At 50.5% G+C, this 22,632-nt stretch overlaps 1 protein-coding gene across 1 annotated transcript in view; it reads left to right on the top strand.

The window, feature by feature from the left end:
* The window catches only part of LOC135552290 (NT-3 growth factor receptor-like), a 77,381-nt gene that overhangs the window by 32,541 nt on the left and 22,208 nt on the right, over positions 1 to 22,632 (top strand). Inside the window, exon 6 of the mRNA XM_064983831.1 lies at positions 6,159 to 6,289. Within this exon, the coding sequence (XP_064839903.1) occupies positions 6,159 to 6,289 (131 nt within the window). The remainder of the gene's footprint in view (positions 1 to 6,158; positions 6,290 to 22,632) is intronic.

Raw genomic sequence — 22,632 nt, 5'->3', positions numbered from 1 at the left:
CTCTGTCTGTGTGTGTTTGTCCCCTCCAGACTCACTCTGTGTGTTTGCCCCCCCCCTCCTGACTCACTCTGTCTGTGTGTGTTTGTCCCCCCCCCCCTCCAGACTCACTCTGTCTGTGTGTGTTTGTCCCTTCCCTCCAGACTCACTCTGTCTGTGTGTGTTTGTCCCCTCCAGACTCACTCTGTCTGTGTGTGTTTGTCCGCTCCAGACTCACTCTGTCTGTGTGTGTTTGTCCCCCCCCTCCAGACTCACTCTGTCTGTGTGTGTTTGTCCCCTCCAGACTCACTCTGTCTGTGTGTGTTTGTCCCCCCCTCCAGACTCACTCTGTCTGTGTGTGTTTGTCCCCTCCAGACTCACTCTGTCTGTGTGTGTTTGTCCCCTCCAGACTCACTCTGTCTGTGTGTGTTTGCCCCCTCCAGACTCACTCTGTCTGTGTGTGTTTGTCCCCTCCAGACTCACTCTGTCTGTGTGTTTGCCCCCCCTCCAGACTCACTCTGTCTGTGTGTTTGCCCCCCCCCTCCAGACTCACTCTGTCTGTGTGTTTGCCCCCCCCAGACTCACTCTGTCTGTGTGTGTTTGTCCCTTCCCTCCAGACTCACTCTGTCTGTGTGTGTTTGTCCCTTCCCTCCAGACTCACTCTGTCTGTGTGTGTTTGTCCCCTCCAGACTCACTCTGTCTGTGTGTGTTTGTCCCTTCCCTCCAGACTCACTCTGTCTGTGTGTGTTTGCCCCCCCCCTCCAGACTCACTCTGTCTGTGTGTTTGCCCCCCCCCCCTCCAGACTCACTCTGTCTGTGTGTGTTTGTCCCCTCCAGACTCACTCTGTCTGTGTGTGTTTGTCCCTTCCCTCCAGACTCACTCTGTCTGTGTGTGTTTGTCCCCCTCCAGACTCACTCTGTCTGTGTGTGTTTGTCCCCCCTCCAGACTCACTCTGTCTGTGTGTGTTTGTCCCCCCCAGACTCACTCTGTCTGTGTGTGTTTGTCCCCTCCAGACTCACTCTGTCTGTGTTTGTTTGTCCCCTCCCCTCCAGACTCACTCTGTCTGTGTGTGTTTGTCCCCTCCAGACTCACTCTGTCTGTGTGTGTTTGTCCCCTCCAGACTCACTCTGTCTGTGTGTGTTTGTCCCCCCTCCAGACTCACTCTGTCTGTGTGTGTTTGTCCCCTCCAGACTCACTCTGTCTGTGTGTGTTTGTCCCTTCCCTCCAGACTCACTCTGTCTGTGTGTGTTTGTCCCCTCCAGACTCACTCTGTCTGTGTGTGTTTGTCCCCTCCAGACTCACTCTGTCTGTGTGTGTTTGTCCCCTCCAGACTCACTCTGTCTGTGTGTGTTTGTCCCCTCCAGACTCACTCTGTCTGTGTGTGTTTGTCCCCTCCAGACTCACTCTGTCTGTGTGTGTTTGTCCCCTCCAGACTCACTCTGTCTGTGTGTGTTTGTCCCCTCCAGACTCACTCTGTCTGTGTGTGTTTGTCCCCTCCAGACTCACTCTGTCTGTGTGTGTTTGTCCCCTCCAGACTCACTCTGTCTGTGTGTGTTTGTCCCCTCCAGACTCACTCTGTCTGTGTGTGTTTGTCCCCTCCAGACTCACTCTGTCTGTGTGTGTTTGTCCCCTCCAGACTCACTCTGTCTGTGTGTGTTTGTCCCCTCCAGACTCACTCTGTCTGTGTGTGTTTGCCCCCCCCCTCCAGACTCACTCTGTCTGTGTGTGTTTGCCCCCCCCAGACTCACTCTGTCTGTGTGTGTTTGTCCCCTCCAGACTCACTCTGTCTGTGTGTGTTTGTCCCCCCTCCAGACTCACTCTGTCTGTGTGTGTTTGTCCCCTCCAGACTCACTCTGTCTGTGTGTGTTTGCCCCCTCCAGACTCACTCTGTCTGTGTGTGTTTGTCCCCTCCAGACTCACTCTGTGTGTTTGCCCCCCCCTCCAGACTCACTCTGTCTGTGTGTGTTTGTCCCCCCCCTGCAGACTCACTCTGTCTGTGTGTGTTTGCCCCCTCCAGACTCACTCTGTCTGTGTGTGTTTGTCCCTTCCCTCCAGACTCACTCTGTCTGTGTGTGTTTGTCCCCTCCAGACTCACTCTGTCTGTGTGTGTTTGTCCCCTCCAGACTCACTCTGTCTGTGTGTGTTTGTCCCCCCTCCAGACTCACTCTGTCTGTGTGTGTTTGTCCCCTCCAGACTCACTCTGTCTGTGTGTGTTTGCCCCCTCCAGACTCACTCTGTCTGTGTGTGTTTGTCCCCTCCAGACTCACTCTGTGTGTTTGCCCCCCCCCTCCAGACTCACTCTGTCTGTGTGGGTTTGTCCCCCCCCCCTCCAGACTCACTCTGTCTGTGTGTGTTTGTCCCTTCCCTCCAGACTCACTCTGTCTGTGTGTGTTTGTCCCCTCCAGACTCACTCTGTCTGTGTGTGTTTGCCCCCTCCAGACTCACTCTGTCTGTGTGTGTTTGTCCCATCCAGACTCACTCTGTGTGTTTGCCCCCCCCCTCCAGACTCACTCTGTCTGTGTGTGTTTGTCCCTTCCCTCCAGACTCACTCTGTCTGTGTGTGTTTGTCCCCCCCCCCTCCAGACTCACTCTGTCTGTGTGTGTTTGTCCCTTCCCTCCAGACTCACTCTGTCTGTGTGTGTTTGTCCCCCCCCTCCAGACTCACTCTGTCTGTGTGTGTTTGTCCCCTCCAGACTCACTCTGTCTGTGTGTGTTTGCCCCCCCCCCAGACTCACTCTGTCTGTGTGTGTTTGTCCCCTCCAGACTCACTCTGTCTGTGTGTGTTTGTCCCCCCCCCCTCCAGACTCACTCTGTCTGTGTGTGTTTGTCCCCTCCAGACTCACTCTGTCTGTGTGTGTTTGCCCCCTCCAGACTCACTCTGTCTGTGTGTGTTTGTCCCCTCCAGACTCACTCTGTGTGTTTGCCCTCCCCCTCCAGACTCACTCTGTCTGTGTGTGTTTGTCCCCCCCCCCCCTCCAGACTCACTCTGTGTGTGTTTGTCCCTTCCCTCCAGACTCACTCTGTCTGTGTGTGTTTGTCCCCTCCAGACTCACTCTGTCTGTGTGTGTTTGTCCCCTCCAGACTCACTCTGTCTGTGTGTGTTTGTCCCCCTCCCTCCAGACTCACTCTGTCTGTGTGTGTTTGTCCCCTCCAGACTCACTCTGTCTGTGTGTGTTTGTCCCTTCCCTCCAGACTCACTCTGTCTGTGTGTGTTTGTCCCCTCCAGACTCACTCTGTCTGTGTGTGTTTGTCCCCTCCAGACTCACTCTGTCCGTGTGTGTTTGCCCCCCTCCAGACTCACTCTGTCTGTGTGTGTTTGTCCCCTCCAGACTCACTCTGTCTGTGTGTGTTTGCCCCCCCCCTCCAGACTCACTCTGTCCGTGTGTGTTTGTCCCCCCTCCAGACTCACTCTGTCTGTGTGTGTTTGTCCCCCCTCCAGACTCACTCTGTCTGTGTGTGTTTGCCCCCCCTCCAGACTCACTCTGTCTGTGTGTGTTTGCCCCCCCTCCAGACTCACTCTGTCTGTGTGTGTTTGTCCCCCCCTCCAGACTCACTCTGTCTGTGTGTGTTTGTCCCCCCTCCAGACTCACTCTGTCTGTGTGTGTTTGTCCCCCCCTCCAGACTCACTCTGTCTGTGTGTGTTTGCCCCCCTCCAGACTCACTCTGTCTGTGTGTGTTTGTCCCCCCCTCCAGACTCACTCTGTCTGTGCGTGTTTTGCCCCCCTCCAGACTCACTCTGTCTGTGTGTGTTTGCCCCCCCTCCAGACTCACTCTGTCTGTGTGTGTTTGTCCCCCCTCCAGACTCACTCTGTCTGTGTGTGTTTGTCCCCCCCCTCCAGACTCACTCTGTCTGTGTGTGTTTGTCCCCCCTCCAGACTCACTCTGTCTGTGTGTGTTTGTCCCCCCCTCCAGACTCACTCTGTCTGTGTGTGTTTGTCCCCCCCCAGACTCACTCTGTCTGTGTGTGTTTGCCCCCCCTCCAGACTCACTCTGTCTGTGTGTGTTTGTCCCCCCCTCCAGACTCACTCTGTCTGTGTGTGTTTGTCCCCTCCAGACTCACTCTGTCTGTGTGTGTTTGTCCCCTCCAGACTCACTCTGTCTGTGTGTGTTTGTCCCCCCCCAGACTCACTCTGTCTGTGTGTGTTTGTCCCCTCCAGACTCACTCTGTCTGTGTGTGTTTGTCCCCTCCAGACTCACTCTGTCTGTGTGTGTTTGTCCCCCCCCCTCCAGACTCACTCTGTCTGTGTGTGTTTGTCCCCTCCAGACTCACTCTGTCTGTGTGTGTTTGCCCCCCCTCCAGACTCACTCTGTCTGTGTGTGTTTGTCCCCCCTCCAGACTCACTCTGTCTGTGTGTGTTTGTCCCCCCCTCCAGACTCACTCTGTCTGTGTGTGTTTGTCCCCCCCCTCCAGACTCACTCTGTCTGTGTGTGTTTGCCCCCCCCCCCCTCCAGACTCACTCTGTCTGTGTGTGTTTGTCCCCCCCCCCTCCAGACTCACTCTGTCTGTGTGTGTTTGTCCCCTCCAGACTCACTCTGTCTGTGTGTGTTTGTCCCCTCCAGACTCACTCTGTCTGTGTGTGTTTGTCCCCCCTCCAGACTCACTCTGTCTGTGTGTGTTTGTCCCCTCCAGACTCACTCTGTCTGTGTGTGTTTGTCCCCTCCAGACTCACTCTGTCTGTGTGTGTTTGTCCCCCCTCCAGACTCACTCTGTCTGTGTGTGTTTGTCCCCTCCAGACTCACTCTGTCTGTGTGTGTTTGCCCCCCCCCAGACTCACTCTGTCTGTGTGTGTTTGTCCCCCCTCCAGACTCACTCTGTCTGTGTGTGTTTGTCCCCCCCTCCAGACTCACTCTGTCTGTGTGTGTTTGTCCCCCCCTCCAGACTCACTCTGTCTGTGTGTGTTTGTCCCCCCTCCAGACTCACTCTGTCTGTGTGTGTTTGTCCCCCCCTCCAGACTCACTCTGTCTGTGTGTGTTTGCCCCCCCTCCAGACTCACTCTGTCTGTGTGTGTTTGTCCCCCCTCCAGACTCACTCTGTCTGTGTGTGTTTGTCCCCCCTCCAGACTCACTCTGTCTGTGTGTGTTTGTCCCCCCTCCAGACTCACTCTGTCTGTGTGTGTTTGTCCCCCCCTCCAGACTCACTCTGTCTGTGTGTGTTTGTCCCCCCCTCCAGACTCACTCTGTCTGTGTGTGTTTGCCCCCCCTCCAGACTCACTCTGTCTGTGTGTGTTTGTCCCCCCTCCAGACTCACTCTGTCTGTGTGTGTTTGTCCCCCCTCCAGACTCACTCTGTCTGTGTGTGTTTGTCCCCCCTCCAGACTCACTCTGTCTGTGTGTGTTTGTCCCCCCTCCAGACTCACTCTGTCTGTGTGTGTTTGTCCCCCCCTCCAGACTCACTCTGTCTGTGTGTGTTTGTCCCCCCCCCTCCAGACTCACTCTGTCTGTGTGTGTTTGCCCCCCCCCCCTCCAGACTCACTCTGTCTGTGTGTGTTTGTCCCCCCCCCCCAAACCAGACTCACTCTGTCTGTGTGTGTTTGTCCCCCCCCTCCAGACTCACTCTGTCTGTGTGTGTTTGTCCCCTCCAGACTCACTCTGTCTGTGTGTGTTTGTCCCCTCCAGACTCACTCTGTCTGTGTGTGTTTGTCCCCTCCAGACTCACTCTGTCTGTGTGTGTTTGTCCCCTCCAGACTCACTCTGTCTGTGTGTGTTTGTCCCCTCCAGACTCACTCTGTCTGTGTGTGTTTGTCCCCTCCAGACTCACTCTGTCTGTGTGTGTTTGTCCCCTCCAGACTCACTCTGTCTGTGTGTGTTTGTCCCCCCCCTCCAGACTCACTCTGTCTGTGTGTGTTTGTCCCCTCCAGACTCACTCTGTCTGTGTGTGTTTGTCCCCTCCAGACTCACTCTGTCTGTGTGTGTTTGCCCCCCCTCCAGACTCACTCTGTCTGTGTGTGTTTGCCCCCCCCCCCTCCAGACTCACTCTGTCTGTGTGTGTTTGTCCCCTCCAGACTCACTCTGTCTGTGTGTGTTTGTCCCCCCCTCCTCCAGACTCACTCTGTCTGTGTGTGTTTGTCCCCCCTCCAGACTCACTCTGTCTGTGTGTGTTTGTCCCCCCCCCTCCAGACTCACTCTGTCTGTGTGTGTTTGTCCCCTCCAGACTCACTCTGTCTGTGTGTGTTTGTCCCCAGACCTTCAGCACATTAAGCGCAGGGACATCCTCCTGAAGAGGGAGCTGGGAGAGGGGGCGTTCGGAAAGGTCTTCCTGGCTGAGTGCTACAACCTGATCCCCACCAAGGATACCATGCTGGTGGCTGTCAAGGTAAGGAGGGATCCCCCAAACAGACACAGTACTGTTACAGCTGTCTGTGGTAAATGGATCTCATTAGGAGGGATCCCCCAAACAGACACAGTACTGTCTGTGGTAAATGGTTCTCATTAGGAGGGATCCCCCAAACAGACACAGTACTGTCTGTGGTAAATGGTTCTCATTAGGTGGGATCCCCCAAACAGACACAGTACTGTCTGTGGTAAATGGTTCTCATTAGGAGGGATCCTCCAAACAGACACAGTACTGTCTGTGGTAAATGGTTCTCATTAGGAGGGATCCCCCAAACAGACACAGTACTGTCTGTGGTAAATGGTTCTCATTAGGAGGGATCCCCCAAACAGACACAGTACTGTCTGTGGTAAATGGTTCTCATTAGGAGGGATCCCCCAAACAGACACAGTACTGTCTGTGGTAAATGGTTCTCATTAGGAGGGATCCCCCAAACAGACACAGTACTGTCTGTGGTAAATGGTTCTCATTAGGAGGGATCCCCCAAACAGACACAGTACTGTCTGTGGTAAATGGTTCTCATTAGGAGGGATCCCCCAAACAGACACAGTACTGTCTGTGGTAAATGGTTCTCATTAGGAGGGATCCCCCAAACAGACACAGTACTGTCTGTGGTAAATGGTTCTCATTAGGAGGGATCCCCCAAACAGACACAGTACTGTCTGTGGTAAATGGTTCTCATTAGGAGGGATCCCCCAAACAGACACAGTACTGTCTGTGGTAAATGGTTCTCATTAGGAGGGATCCCCCAAACAGACACAGTACTGTCTGTGGTAAATGGTTCTCATTAGGAGGGATCCCCCAAACAGACACAGTACTGTCTGTGGTAAATGGTTCTCATTAGGAGGGATCCCCCAAACAGACACAGTACTGTCTGTGGTAAATGGTTCTCATTAGGTGGGATCCCCCAAACAGACACAGTACTGTCTGTGGTAAATGGTTCTCATTAGGTGGGATCCCCCAAACAGACACAGTACTGTCTGTGGTAAATGGTTCTCATTAGGAGGGATCCCCCAAACAGACACAGTACTGTCTGTGGTAAATGGTTCTCATTAGGAGGGATCCCCCAAACAGACACAGTACTGTCTGTGGTAAATGGTTCTCATTAGGAGGGATCCTCCAAACAGACACAGTACTGTCTGTGGTAAATGGTTCTCATTAGGAGGGATCCCCAAACAGACACAGTACTGTCTGTGGTAAATGGTTCTCATTAGGAGGGATCCCCCAAACAGACACAGTACTGTCTGTGGTAAATGGTTCTCATTAGGGGGATCCCCCAAACAGACACAGTACTGTCTGTGGTAAATGGTTCTCATTAGGAGGGATCCCCCAAACAGACACAGTACTGTCTGTGGTAAATGGTTCTCATTAGGAGGGATCCCCCAAACAGACACAGTACTGTCTGTGGTAAATGGTTCTCATTAGGAGGGATCCCCCAAACAGACACAGTACTGTCTGTGGTAAATGGTTCTCATTAGGAGGGATCCCCCAAACAGACACAGTACTGTCTGTGGTAAATGGTTCTCATTAGGAGGGATCCCCCAAACAGACACAGTACTGTCTGTGGTAAATGGTTCTCATTAGGAGGGATCCCCCAAACAGACACAGTACTGTCTGTGGTAAATGGTTCTCATTAGGAGGGATCCCCCAAACAGACACAGTACTGTCTGTGGTAAATGGTTCTCATTAGGAGGGATCCCCAAACAGACACAGTACTGTCTGTGGTAAATGGTTCTCATTAGGAGGGATCCCCCAAACAGACACAGTACTGTCTGTGGTAAATGGTTCTCATTAGGAGGGATCCCCCAAACAGACACAGTACTGTCTGTGGTAAATGGTTCTCATTAGGAGGGATCCCCCAAACAGACACAGTACTGTCTGTGGTAAATGGTTCTCATTAGGAGGGATCCCCCAAACAGACACAGTACTGTCTGTGGTAAATGGTTCTCATTAGGAGGGATCCCCCAAACAGACACAGTACTGTCTGTGGTAAATGGTTCTCATTAGGAGGGATCCCCCAAACAGACACAGTACTGTCTGTGGTAAATGGTTCTCATTAGGAGGGATCCCCCAAACAGACACAGTACTGTCTGTGGTAAATGGTTCTCATTAGGAGGGATCCCCCAAACAGACACAGTACTGTCTGTGGTAAATGGTTCTCATTAGGAGGGATCCCCCAAACAGACACAGTACTGTCTGTGGTAAATGGTTCTCATTAGGAGGGATCCCCCAAACAGACACAGTACTGTCTGTGGTAAATGGTTCTCATTAGGAGGGATCCCCCAAACAGACACAGTACTGTCTGTGGTAAATGGTTCTCATTAGGAGGGATCCCCCAAACAGACACAGTACTGTCTGTGGTAAATGGTTCTCATTAGGAGGGATCCCCCAAACAGACACAGTACTGTCTGTGGTAAATGGTTCTCATTAGGAGGGATCCCCCAAACAGACACAGTACTGTCTGTGGTAAATGGTTCTCATTAGGAGGGATCCCCCAAACAGACACAGTACTGTCTGTGGTAAATGGTTCTCATTAGGAGGGATCCTCCAAACAGACACAGTACTGTCTGTGGTAAATGGTTCTCATTAGGAGGGATCCCCCAAACAGACACAGTACTGTCTGTGGTAAATGGTTCTCATTAGGAGGGATCCCCCAAACAGACACAGTACTGTCTGTGGTAAATGGTTCTCATTAGGTGGGATCCTCCAAACAGACACAGTACTGTCTGTGGTAAATGGTTCTCATTAGGAGGGATCCCCCAAACAGACACAGTACTGTCTGTGGTAAATGGTTCTCTGTTACAGTAATGTAATGTACCTCGCCTGTCCTCTCCATTCATTAATCATACAACATAGTTATATGTCCAAGGTATCACATCCGGACAACTAAACTCTAGACCTCATTTGTAGTTCTCCAATGTGTAGTCCAGCAGGACTTGCCAGACGGTGATGTTAAAGTGACTCGTCAGTGGCCTACTGAATCGCATCGGAAAGAGACGTTCATTTGGCTCCCTAATTTGCATACTAGGTTGCTTTTTTTGCCAATTATTTGCAGATTAAATGAATAAAACATTTGATGAAGATGGTGAATCCTCCTCACCCCCGGATCAATAGGTAGTCTAGTGGAGAGATAGTTTCACTCTGGTCCAACATATGATAACAGAAAACAGATTGAATTTCAATTTGCTGATGAAACTAAGACTGTTATGAGAAAATGGTTTTTAATCCTTGTTAGAAATTGATAGTTGCTTGTTGAAAGTACAATGTAGCATTAGAATATAACAGAGGACACAAAAATAGAGCTTGTTTGGCAAAACAAATCATGGGGCGTCTGTTGTGGGGAAGGAACGGTGTCTGTTGTGGGAAAGGAATGGTGTCTGTTGTGGGAAAGGAACGGTGTCTGTTGTGGGAAAGGAACGGTGTCTGTTGTGGGAAAGGAACGGTGTCTGTTGTGGGAAAGGAATGGTGTCTGTTGTGGGAAAGGAACGGTGTCTGTTGTGGGAAAGGAACGGTGTCTGTTGTGGGAAAGGAATGGTGTCTGTTGTGGGAAAGGAACGGTGTCTGTTGTGGGAAAGGAACGGTGTCTGTTGTGTTGTGGGAAAGGAACGGTGTCTGTTGTGGGAAAGGAACGGTGTCTGTTGTGGGAAAGGAATGGTGTCTGTTGTGGGAAAGGAATGGTGTCTGTTGTGGGGAAGGAATGGTGTCTGTTGTGGGAAAGGAACGGTGTCTGTTGTGGGAAAGGAACGGTGTCTGTGGTGGGAAAGGAACGGTGTCTGTGGTGGGAAAGGAACGGTGTCTGTTGTGGGAAAGGAATGGTGTCTGTTGTGGGAAAGGAACGGTGTCTGTTGTGGGAAAGGAATGGTGTCTGTTGTGTGAAAGGAACGGTGTCTGTTGTGGGAAAGGAATGGTGTCTGTTGTGGGAAAGGAATGGTGTCTGTTGTGTGAAAGGAACGGTGTCTGTTGTGGGAAAGGAACGGTGTCTGTTGTGTGAAAGGAATGGTGTCTGTTGTGGGAAAGGAACGGTGTCTGTTGTGGGAAAGGAACGGTGTCTGTTGTGGGAAAGGAATGGTGTCTGTTGTGTGAAAGGAATGGTGTCTGTTGTGTTGTGGGAAAGGAACGGTGTCTGTTGTGGGAAAGGAACGGTGTCTGTTGTGTTGTGGGAAAGGAATGGTGTCTGTTGTGTGAAAGGAACGGTGTCTGTTGTGTTGTGGGAAAGGAATGGTGTCTGTTGTGGGAAAGGAACGGTGTCTGTTGTGTTGTGTGAAAGGAACGGTGTCTGTTGTGGGAAAGGAACGGTGTCTGTTGTGGGAAAGGAATGGTGTCTGTTGTGTTGTGGGAAAGGAACGGTGTCTGTTGTGGGAAAGGAATGGTGTCTGTTGTGGGAAAGGAATGGTGTCTGTTGTGGGAAAGGAACGGTGTCTGTTGTGGGAAAGGAACGGTGTCTGTTGTGGGAAAGGAATGGTGTCTGTTGTGGGAAAGGAACGGTGTCTGTTGTGTGAAAGGAATGGTGTCTGTTGTGTTGTGGGAAAGGAACGGTGTCTGTTGTGGGAAAGGAACGGTGTCTGTTGTGGGAAAGGAACGGTGTCTGTTGTGGGAAAGGAACGGTGTCTGTTGTGGGAAAGGAACGGTGTCTGTTGTGGGAAAGGAACGGTGTCTGTTGTGTTGTGGGAAAGGAACGGTGTCTGTTGTGTTGTGGGAAAGGAACGGTGTCTGTTGTGGGAAAGGAACAGTGTCTGTTGTGGGAAAGGAACGGTGTCTGTTGTGTTGTGGGAAAGGAACGGTGTCTGTTGTGGGAAAGGAACAGTGTCTGTTGTGGGAAAGGAACGGTGTCTGTTGTGGGAAAGGAACGGTGTCTGTTGTGTTGTGGGAAAGGAACGGTGTCTGTTGTGGGAAAGGAACGGTGTCTGTTGTGGGAAAGGAACGGTGTCTGTTGTGGGAAAGGAACGGTGTCTGTTGTGTTGTGGGAAAGGAACGGTGTCTGTTGTGGGAAAGGAATGGTGTCTGTTGTGGGAAAGGAACGGTGTCTGTTGTGTTGTGGGGAAGGAACGGTGTCTGTTGTGGGAAAGGAATGGTGTCTGTTGCGGGAAAGGAACGGTGTCTGTTGTGGGAAAGGAACGGTGTCTGTTGTGGGAAAGGAACGGTGTCTGTTGTGGGAAAGGAACGGTGTCTGTTGTGTTGTGGGAAAGGAACGGTGTCTGTTGTGGGAAAGGAATGGTGTCTGTTGTGGGAAAGGAACGGTGTCTGTTGTGTTGTGGGGAAGGAACGGTGTCTGTTGTGGGAAAGGAATGGTGTCTGTTGTGGGAAAGGAACGGTGTCTGTTGTGGGAAAGGAACGGTGTCTGTTGTGGGAAAGGAACGGTGTCTGTTGTGGGAAAGGAACGGTGTCTGTTGTGGGAAAGGAACGGTGTCTGTTGTGGGAAAGGAACGGTGTCTGTTGTGTTGTGGGAAAGGAACGGTGTCTGTTGTGGGAAAGGAACGGTGTCTGTTGTGGGAAAGGAATGGTGTCTGTTGTGGGAAAGGAATGGTGTCTGTTGTGTTGTGGGAAAGGAATGGTGTCTGTTGTGGGAAAGGAACGGTGTCTGTTGTGTTGTGGGAAAGGAACGGTGTCTGTTGTGTTGTGGGAAAGGAACGGTGTCTGTTGTGGGAAAGGAACGGTGTCTGTTGTGGGAAAGGAATGGTGTCTGTTGTGTGAAAGGAACGGTGTCTGTTGTGGGAAAGGAATGGTGTCTGTTGTGGGGAAGGAATGGTGTCTGTTGTGGGAAAGGAATGGTGTCTGTTGTGGGAAAGGAATGGTGTCTGTTGTGTGAAAGGAACGGTGTCTGTTGTGGGAAAGGAATGGTGTCTGTTGTGTTGTGTGGAAAGGAATGGTGTCTGTTGTGGGAAAGGAATGGTGTCTGTTGTGGGAAAGGAACGGTGTCTGTTGTGGGAAAGGAACGGTGTCTGTTGTGGGAAAGGAATGGTGTCTGTTGTGTTGTGGGAAAGGAATGGTGTCTGTTGTGTTGTGTGGAAAGGAATGGTGTCTGTTGTGGGAAAGGAACGGTGTCTGTTGTGTTGTGTGGAAAGGAATGGTGTCTGTTGTGGGAAAGGAATGGTGTCTGTTGTGGGAAAGGAACGGTGTCTGTTGTGGGAAAGGAACGGTGTCTGTTGTGGGAAAGGAATGGTGTCTGTTGTGTTGTGGGAAAGGAATGGTGTCTGTTGTGTTGTGGGGAAGGAACGGTGTCTGTTGTGTTGTGGGGAAGGAACGGTGTCTGTTGTGTTGTGGGGAAGGAACGGTGTCTGTTGTGTTGTGGGAAAGGAATGGTGTCTGTTGTGTTGTGGGAAAGGAATGGTGTCTGTTGTGGGAAAGGAATGGTGTCTGTTGTGGGAAAGGAATGGTGTCTGTTGTGGGAAAGGAATGGTGTCTGTTGTGGGAAAGGAATGGTGTCTGTTGTGGGAAAGGAACAGTGTCTGTTGTGTTGTGGGAAAGGAACGGTGTCTGTTGTGGGAAAGGAACGGTGTCTGTTGTGGGAAAGGAATGGTGTCTGTTGTGGGAAAGGAACGGTGTCTGTTGTGTTGTGGGGAAGGAACGGTGTCTGTTGTGTTGTGGGGAAGGAACGGTGTCTGTTGTGTTGTGGGAAAGGAATGGTGTCTGTTGTGTTGTGGGGAAGGAACGGTGTCTGTTGTGGGAAAGGAATGGTGTCTGTTGTGGGGAAGGAACGGTGTCTGTTGTGTTGTGGGAAAGGAATGGTGTCTGTTGTGTTGTGGGAAAGGAACGGTGTCTGTTGTGTTGTGGGAAAGGAACGGTGTCTGTTGTGGGAAAGGAATGGTGTCTGTTGTGGGAAAGGAACGGTGTCTGTTGTGTTGTGGGAAAGGAACGGTGTCTGTTGTGGGAAAGGAACGGTGTCTGTTGTGGGGAAGGAATGGTGTCTGTTGTGTTGTGGTGAAGGAACGGTGTCTGTTGTGTTGTGGGGAAGGAACGGTGTCTGTTGTGTTGTGGGAAAGGAACGGTGTCAGTTGTGGGAAAGGAACGGTGTCTGTTGTGGGAAAGGAACGGTGTCTGTTGTGTTGTGGGAAAGGAACGGTGTCTGTTGTGGGAAAGGAATGGTGTCTGTTGTGTGAAAGGAACGGTGTCTGTTGTGGGAAAGGAACGGTGTCTGTTGTGGGAAAGGAACGGTGTCTGTTGTGTTGTGGGGAAGGAACGGTGTCTGTTGTGTTGTGGGGAAGGAACGGTGTCTGTTGTGGGAAAGGAACGGTGTCTTCTGTGTTGTGTGGAAGGAACGGTGTCTGTTGTGGGAAAGGAACGGTGTCTGTTGTGTTGTGGGGAAGGAACGGTTTCTGTTGTGGGAAAGGAACGGTGTCTGTTGTGGGAAAGGAATGGTGTCTGTTGTGGGAAAGGAATGGTGTCTGTTGTGGGGAAGGAACGGTGTCTGTTGTGTTGTGGGAAAGGAACGGTGTCAGTTGTGGGAAAGGAATGGTGTCTGTTGTGGGAAAGGAATGGTGTCTGTTGTGTTGTGGGAAAGGAACGGTGTCAGTTGTGGGAAAGGAATGGTGTCTGTTGTGGGAAAGGAATGGTGTCTGTTGTGGGAAAGGAACGGTGTCTGTTGTGTTGTGGGAAAGGAACGTTGTCAGTTGTGGGAAAGGAACGGTGTCTGTTGTGGGAAAGGAACGGTGTCTGTTGTGTGAAAGGAACGGTGTCTGTTGTGGGAAAGGAACGGTGTCTGTTGTGGGAAAGGAACGGTGTCTGTTGTGTTGTGGGGAAGGAACGGTGTCTGTTGTGTTGTGGGGAAGGAACGGTGTCTGTTGTGGGAAAGGAACGGTGTCTTCTGTGTTGTGTGGAAGGAACGGTGTCTGTTGTGGGAAAGGAACGGTGTCTGTTGTGTTGTGGGGAAGGAACGGTTTCTGTTGTGGGAAAGGAATGGTGTCTGTTGTGGGGAAGGAACGGTGTCTGTTGTGTTGTGGGAAAGGAACGGTGTCAGTTGTGGGAAAGGAATGGTGTCTGTTGTGGGAAAGGAATGGTGTCTGTTGTGTTGTGGGAAAGGAACGGTGTCAGTTGTGGGAAAGGAATGGTGTCTGTTGTGGGAAAGGAATGGTGTCTGTTGTGGGAAAGGAACGGTGTCTGTTGTGTTGTGGGAAAGGAACGTTGTCAGTTGTGGGAAAGGAACGGTGTCTGTTGTGGGAAAGGAACGGTGTCAGTTGTGGGGTGGGAAAGGAACGGTGTCTGTTGTGGGGTGGGAAAGGAATGGTGTCTGTTGTGGGAAAGGAACGGTGTCTGTTGTGGGAAAGGAACGGTGTCTGTTGTGGGAAAGGAACGGTGTCTTTTGTGCGAAAGGAATTGTGTCTGTTGTGGGAAAGGAATGGTGTCTGTTGTGGGAAAGGAACGGTGTCTGTTGTGGGAAAGGAACGGTGTCTGTTGTGGGAAAGGAACGGTGTCTGTTGTGCGAAAGGAATGGTGTCAGTTGTGGGAAAGGAATGGTGTCTGTTGTGGGAAAGGAATGGTGTCTGTTGTGTTGTGGGAAAGGAACAGTGTATGTTGTGGGAAAGGAACGGTGTCTGTTGTGGGAAAGGAACGGTGTCTGTTGTGGGAAAGGAACGGTGTCTGTTGTGGGAAAGGAATGGTGTCAGTTGTGGGAAAGGAATGGTGTCTGTTGTGGGAAAGGAATGGTGTCTGTTGTGGGAAAGGAATGGTGTCTGTTGTGGGAAAGGAACGGTGTCTGTTGTGGGAAAGGAATGGTGTCTGTTGTGTTGTGGGAAAGGAATGGTGTCTGTTGTGTGAAAGGAACGGTGTCTGTTGTGGGAAAGGAATGGTGTCTGTTGTGGGAAAGGAATGGTGTCTGTTGTGGGAAAGGAACGGTGTCTGTTGTGGGAAAGGAATGGTGTCTGTTGTGTGAAAGGAACGGTGTCTGTTGTGGGAAAGGAATGGTGTCTGTTGTGTGAAAGGAATTGTGTCTGTTGTGTGAAAGGAACGGTGTCTGTTGTGGGAAAGGAATGGTTTCTGTTGTGGGAAAGGAACGGTGTCTGTTGTGGGAAAGGAACGGTGTCTGTTGTGGGAAAGGAATGGTGTCTGTTGTGGGAAAGGAATGGTGTCTGTTGTGGGAAAGGAACGGTGTCTGTTGTGGGAAAGGAATGGTGTCTGTTGTGGGAAAGGAACGGTGTCTGTTGTGGCGTGGGAAAGGAACGGTGTCTGTTGTGGGAAAGGAATGGTGTCTGTTGTGGGTAAGGAATGGTGTCTGTTGTGTGAAAGGAACGGTGTCTGTTGTGGGAAAGGAATGGTGTCTGTTGTGTGAAAGGAATGGTGTCTGTTGTGTGAAAGGAACGGTGTCTGTTGTGGGAAAGGAATGGTGTCTGTTGTGGGAAAGGAACGGTGTCTGTGGTGGGAAAGGAACGGTGTCTGTTGTGGGAAAGGAACGGTGTCTGTTGTGGGAAAGGAATGGTGTCTGTTGTGGGACAGGAATGGTGTCTGTTGTGGGAAAGGAACGGTGTCTGTTGTGGGGTGGGAAAGGAACGGTGTCTGTTGTGTGAAAGGAACGGTGTCTGTTGTGGGAAAGGAATGGTGTCTGTTGTGGGAAAGGAATGGTGTCTGTTGTGGGAAAGGAACGGTGTCTGTGGTGGGAAAGGAACGGTGTCTGTTGTGGGAAAGGAACGGTGTCTGTTGTGGGAAAGGAATGTTGTCTGTTGTGGGAAAGGAATGGTGTCTGTTGTGGGAAAGGAATGGTGTCTGTTGTGGGAAAGGAACGGTGTCTGTTGTGGGGTGGGAAAGGAACGGTGTCTGTTGTGGGAAAGGAATGGTGTCTGTTGTGGGAAAGGAATGGTGTCTGTTGTGGGAAAGGAACGGTGTCTGTTGTGGGAAAGGAATGGTGTCTGTTGTGGGAAAGGAACGGTGTCTGTTGTGGGAAAGGAATGGTGTCTGTTGTGGGAAAGGAACGGTGTCTGTTGTGGGAAAGGAATGGTGTCTGTTGTGGGAAAGGAACGGTGTCTGTTGTGGGAAATAAATGGTGTCTGTTGTGGGAAAGGAACGGTGTCTGTTGTGGGAAAGGAATGGTGTCTGTGGGAAAGGAACGGTGTCTGTTGTGTGAAAGGAACGGTGTCTGTTGTGTGAAAGGAATGGTGTCTGTTGTGTTGTGTGAAAGGAATGGTGTCAGTTGTGGGGTGGGAAAGGAACGGTGTCTGTTGTGGGGTGGGAAAGGAATGGTGTCTGTTGTGGGAAAGGAACGGTGTCTGTTGTGGGAAAGGAACGGTGTCTGTTGTGGGAAAGGAACGGTGTCTGTTGTGGGAAAGGAATGGTGTCTGTTGTGGGAAAGGAACGGTGTCTGTTGTGGGAAAGGAACGGTGTCTGTTGTGGGAAAGGAACGGTGTCTGTTGTGGGAAAGGAACGGTGTCTGTGGTGGGAAAGGAACGGTGTCTGTTGTGGGAAAGGAACGGTGTCTGTTGTGGGAAAGGAATGGTGTGTGTTGTGGGAAAGGAACGGTGTCTGTTGTGTGAAAGGAATGGTGTCTGTTGTGGGAAAGGAATGGTGTCTGTTGTGGGAAAGGAACGGTGTCTGTTGTGTTGTGGGAAAGGTATGGTGTCTGTTGTGGGAAAGGAATGGTGTCTGTTGTGGGAAAGGAATGGTGTCTGTTGTGTTGTGGGAAAGGAATGGTGTCTGTTGTGGGAAAGGAACGGTGTCTGTTGTGGGAAAGGAACGGTGTCTGTTGTGGGAAAGGAACGGTGTCTGTTGTGGGAAAGGAACGGTGTCTGTTGTGGGAAAGGAACGGTGTCTGTTGTGGGAAAGGAACGGTGTCTGTTGTGTGAAAGGAACGGTGTCTGTTGTGGGAAAGGAACGGTGTCTGTTGTGGGAAAGGAACGGTGTCTGTTGTGTGAAAGGAATGGTGTCTGTTGTGGGAAAGGAATGGTGTCTGTTGTGGGAAAGGAATGGTGTCTGTTGTGGGAAAGGAATGGTGTCTGTTGTGTGAAAGGAACGGTGTCTGTTGTGGGAAAGGAACGGTGTCTGTTGTGGGAAAGGAACGGTGTCTGTTGTGGGAAAGGAATGGTGTCTGTTGTGGGAAAGGAACGGTGTCTGTTGTGGGAAAGGAACGGTGTCTGTTGTGTGAAAGGAATGGTGTCTGTTGTGGGAAAGGAATGGTGTCTGTTGTGGGAAAGGAATGGTGTCTGTTGTGGGAAAGGAATGGTGTCTGTTGTGTGAAAGGAACGGTGTCTGTTGTGGGAAAGGAATGGTGTCTGTTGTGGGAAAGGAATGGTGTCTGTTGTGGGAAAGGAATGGTGTCTGTTGTGGGAAAGGAACGGTGTCTGTTTTGGGAAAGGAACGGTGTCTGTTGTGTGAAAGGAATGGTGTCTGTTGTGGGAAAGGAACGGTGTCTGTTGTGTTGTGGGAAAGGAACGGTGTCTGTTGTGTTGTGGGAAAGGAATGGTGTCTGTTGTGGGAAAGGAACGGTGTCTGTTGTGGGAAAGGAACGGTGTCAGTTGTGGGAAAGGAACGGTGTCTTTTGTGTTGTGGGGAAGGAATGGTGTCTGTTGTGGGAAAGGAACGGTGTCTGTTTGCGTTCAAACACTTTTATCTTCTTCCATCACCGTTGGAATAGAATTTAAAACAGAATATCACTTTATGTCAACCAACTGAAACCCTGCAGTTCTCTTCCTGTTATTATCGTGTCTAAGCACTCAAAGTTATTATGTTGGACTGACGCCCAGAGGAGAAACATTTACTGAGAATGTATCCTCAATGGCATCCTATTCCCTGTGTAGTGCACTACATTTGCATCCTATTCCCTGTGTAGTGCACCGCTGTCTGGTATTACTGGTCCAGACAGTTTGTTTAGAGGAGTCACCAGAACACTGTGACAATGCTGTCTGGTATTACTGGTCCAGACAGTTTGTTTAGAGGAGTCACCAGAACACTGTGACCATGCTGTCTGGTATTTCTGGTCCAGACAGTCACCAGAACACTGTGACCATGCTGTCTGGTATTACTGGTCCAGACAGTTTGTTTAGAGGAGTCACCAGAACACTGTGACCATGCTGTCTGGTATTACTGGTCCAGACAGTTTGTTTAGAGGAGTCACCAGAACACTGTAGCCCTGCTGTCTGGTATTACTGGTCCAGACAGTTTGTTTAGAGGAGTCACCAGAACACTGTGACCCTGCTGTCTGGTATTACTGGTCCAGACAGTCACCAGAACACTGTGCCCCTGCTGTCTGGTATTACTGGTCCAGACAGTTTGTTTAGAGGAGTCACCAGAACACTGTGACCATGCTGTCTGGTATTACTGGTCCAGACAGTCACCAGAACACTGTGACCGTGCTGTCTGGTATTACTGGTCCAGACAGTCACCAGAACACTGTGACCGTGCTGTCTGGTATTTCTGGTCTAGTCAGTCACCAGAACACAGTGACCGTGCTGTCTGGTATTACTGGTCCAGACAGTTTGTTTAGAGGAGTCACCAGAACACTGTGACCATGCAGTCTGGTATTACTGGTCCAGACAGTCACCAGAACACTGTGACCCTGCTGTCTGGTATTACTGGTCTAGACAGTTTGTTTAGAGGAGCCACCAGAACACTGTCACCATGCTGTCTGGTATTACTGGTCCAGACAGTTTGTTTAGAGGAGTCACCAGAACACTGTGACCATGCTGTCTGGTATTACTGGTCCAGACAGTCACCAGAACACTGTGACCGTGCTGTCTGGTATTTCTGGTCTAGTCAGTCACCAGAACACTGTGACCGTGCTGTCTGGTATTACTGGTCCAGACAGTCACCAGAACACTGTGACCGTGCTGTCTGGTATTTCTGGTCCAGTCAGTCACCAGAACACTGTGACCGTGCTGTCTGGTATTACTGGTCCAGACAGTTTGTTTAGAGGAGTCACCAGAACACTGTGACCATGCTGTCTGGTATTTCTGGTTCCAGTCAGTCACCAGAACACTGTGGCCCTGCTGTCTGGTATTACTGGTCCAGACAGTTTGTTTAGAGGAGTCACCAGAACACTGTGACCATGCTGTCTGGTATTTCTGGTTCCAGGCAGTCACCAGAACACTGTGGCCCTGCTGTCTGGTATTACTGGTCCAGACAGTTTGTTTAGAGGAGTCACCAGAACACTGTGACCATGCTGTCTGGTATTACTGGTCAAGACCGTCACCAGAACACTGTGACCCTTCTGTCTGGTATTACTGGTCCAGACAGTCACCAGAACACTGTGACCATGCTGTCTGGTATTACTGGTCCAGGCAGTCACCAGAACACTGTGACCATGCTGTCTGGTATTACTGGTCCAGACAGTTTGTTTAGAGGAGTCATGTTACTGAGGATGTTACTGAGTGATGAGGGGATGTTACTGGGTGATGAGGGGATGTTACTGGGTGATGAGTGGATGTTACTGGGTGATGAGGGGATGTGTTGTTACTGAGTGATGAGGGGATGTTACTGAGTGATGAGGGGATGTTACTGAGTGATGAGGGGATGTTACTGAGTGATGAGGGGATGTTACTGAGTGATGAGGGGATGTTACTGAGTGATGAGGGGATGTTACTGAGTGATGAGGGGATGTTACTGGGTGATGAGGGGATGTTACTGAGTGATGAGGGGATGTTACTGAGTGATGAGGGGATGTGTTGTTACTGAGTGATGAGGGGATGTTACTGAGTGATGAGGGGATGTTACTGAGTGATGAGGGGATGTTACTGAGTGATGAGGGGATGTTACTGGGTGATGAGGGGATGTGTTGTTACTGGGTGATGAGGGGATGTTACTGAGTGATGAGGGGATGTTACTGAGTGATGAGGGGATGTTACTGGGTGATGAGGGGATGTTACTGAGTGATGAGGGGATGTTACTGAGTGATGAGGGGATGTTACTGAGTGATGAGTGGATGTTACTGGGTGATGAGGGGATGTTACTGAGTGATGAGGGGATGTTACTGAGTGATGAGGGGATGTTACTGAGTGATGAGGGGATGTTACTGAGTGATGAGGGGATGTTACTGAGTGATGAGGGGATGTTACTGAGTGATGAGGGGATGTTACTGGGTGATGAGGGGATGTTACTGGGTGATGAGGGGATGTTACTGAGTGATGAGGGGATGTTACTGAGTGATGAGGGGATGTTACTGAGTGATGAGTGGATGTTACTGGGTGATGAGGGGATGTTACTGAGTGATGAGGGGATGTTACTGAGTGATGAGGGGATGTTACTGAGTGATGAGGGGATGTTACTGAGTGATGAGAGGATGTTACTGAGTGATGAGAGGATGTTACTGAGTGATGAGAGGATGTTACTGAGTGATGAGGGGATGTTACTGGGTGATGAGGGGATGTTACTGAGTGATGAGGGGATGTTACTGGGTGATGAGGGGATGTTACTGAGTGATGAGGGGATGTTACTGGGTGATGAGGGGATGTTACTGAGTGATGAGGGGATGTTACTGGGTGATGAGGGGATGTTACTGAGTGATGAGGGGATGTTACTGAGTGATGAGGGGATGTTACTGAGTGATGAGGGGATGTTACTGAGTGATGAGGGGATGTTACTGAGTGATGAGGGGATGTTACTGGGTGATGAGGGGATGTTACTGAGTGATGAGGGGATGTTACTGAGTGATGAGGGGATGTTACTGGGTGATGAGGGGATGTTACTGGGTGATGAGGGGATGTTACTGAGTGATGAGGGGATGTTACTGGGTGATGAGAGGATGTTACTGGGTGATGAAGGGATGTTACTGAGTGATGAGGGGATGTTACTGGGTGATGAGGGGATGTTACTGAGTGATGAGGGGATGTTACTGGGTGATGAGGGGATGTTACTGGGTGATGAGGGGATGTTACTGAGTGATGAGGGGATGTTACTGAGTGATGAGGGGATGTTACTGAGTGATGAGGGGATGTTACTGAGTGATGAGGGGATGTTACTGGGTGATGAGGGGATGTTACTGAGTGATGAGGGGATGTTAGTGAGTGATGAGGGGATGTTACTGAGTGATGAGGGGATGTTACTGAGTGATGAGGGGATGTTACTGGGTGATGAGGGGATGTTACTGAGTGATGAGGGGATGTTACTGAGTGATGAGGGGATGTTACTGAGTGATGAGGGGATGTTACTGAGTGATGAGGGGATGTTACTGAGTGATGAGGGGATGTTACTGGGTGATGAGGGGATGTTACTGAGTGATGAGGGGATGTTACTGAGTGATGAGGGGATGTTACTGGGTGATGAGGGGATGTTACTGGGTGATGAGGGGATGTTACTGAGTGATGAGGGGATGTTACTGGGTGATGAGAGGATGTTACTGGGTGATGAAGGGATGTTACTGAGTGATGAGGGGATGTTACTGGGTGATGAGGGGATGTTACTGAGTGATGAGGGGATGTTACTGGGTGATGAGGGGATGTTACTGGGTGATGAGGGGATGTTACTGAGTGATGAGGGGATGTTACTGAGTGATGAGGGGATGTTACTGAGTGATGAGGGGATGTTACTGAGTGATGAGGGGATGTTACTGGGTGATGAGGGGATGTTACTGAGTGATGAGGGGATGTTAGTGAGTGATGAGGGGATGTTACTGAGTGATGAGGGGATGTTACTGGGTGATGAGGTGATGTTACTGAGTGATGAGGGGATGTTACTGAGTGATGAGGGGATGTGTTGTTACTGAGTGATGAGGGGATGTTACTGAGTGATGAGGGGAAGTTACTGGGTGATGAGGGGATGTTACTGAGTGATGAGGGGATGTTACTGAGTGATGAGGGGATGTGATGTTACTGAGTGATGAGTGGATGTTACTGGGTGATGAGGGGATGTTACTGAGTGATGAGGGGATGTGATGTTACTGAGTGATGAGGGGATGTTACTGGGTGATGAGGGGATGTTACTGAGTGATGAGGGGATGTTACTGAGTGATGAGGGGATGTGATGTTACTGAGTGATGAGTGGATGTTACTGGGTGATGAGGGGATGTTACTGAGTGATGAGGGGATGTGATGTTACTGAGTGATGAGGGGATGTTACTGGGTGATGAGGGGATGTTACTGAGTGATGAGGGGATGTGTTGTTACTGAGTGATGAGGGGATGTTACTGAGTGATGAGGGGATGTTACTGAGTGATGAGGGGATGTGTTGTTACTGAGTGATGAGGGGATGTTACTGAGTGATGAGGGGATGTTACTGGGTGATGAGGGGATGTTACTGAGTGATGAGGGGATGTTACTGAGTGATGAGGGGATGTCACTGAGTGATGAAGGGATGTTACTGAGTGATGAGGGGATGTTACTGAGTGATGAGGGGATGTTACTGAGTGATGAGGGGATGTTACTGAGTGATGAGGGGATGTTACTGAGTGATGAGGGGATGTGATGTTACTGAGT

This window comes from Oncorhynchus masou, chromosome 2 (genome assembly GCF_036934945.1).
Source record: "Oncorhynchus masou masou isolate Uvic2021 chromosome 2, UVic_Omas_1.1, whole genome shotgun sequence".
Taxonomy (NCBI): domain Eukaryota; kingdom Metazoa; phylum Chordata; class Actinopteri; order Salmoniformes; family Salmonidae; genus Oncorhynchus; species Oncorhynchus masou.
This window is presented reverse-complemented; position numbering and strand designations above follow the sequence as displayed.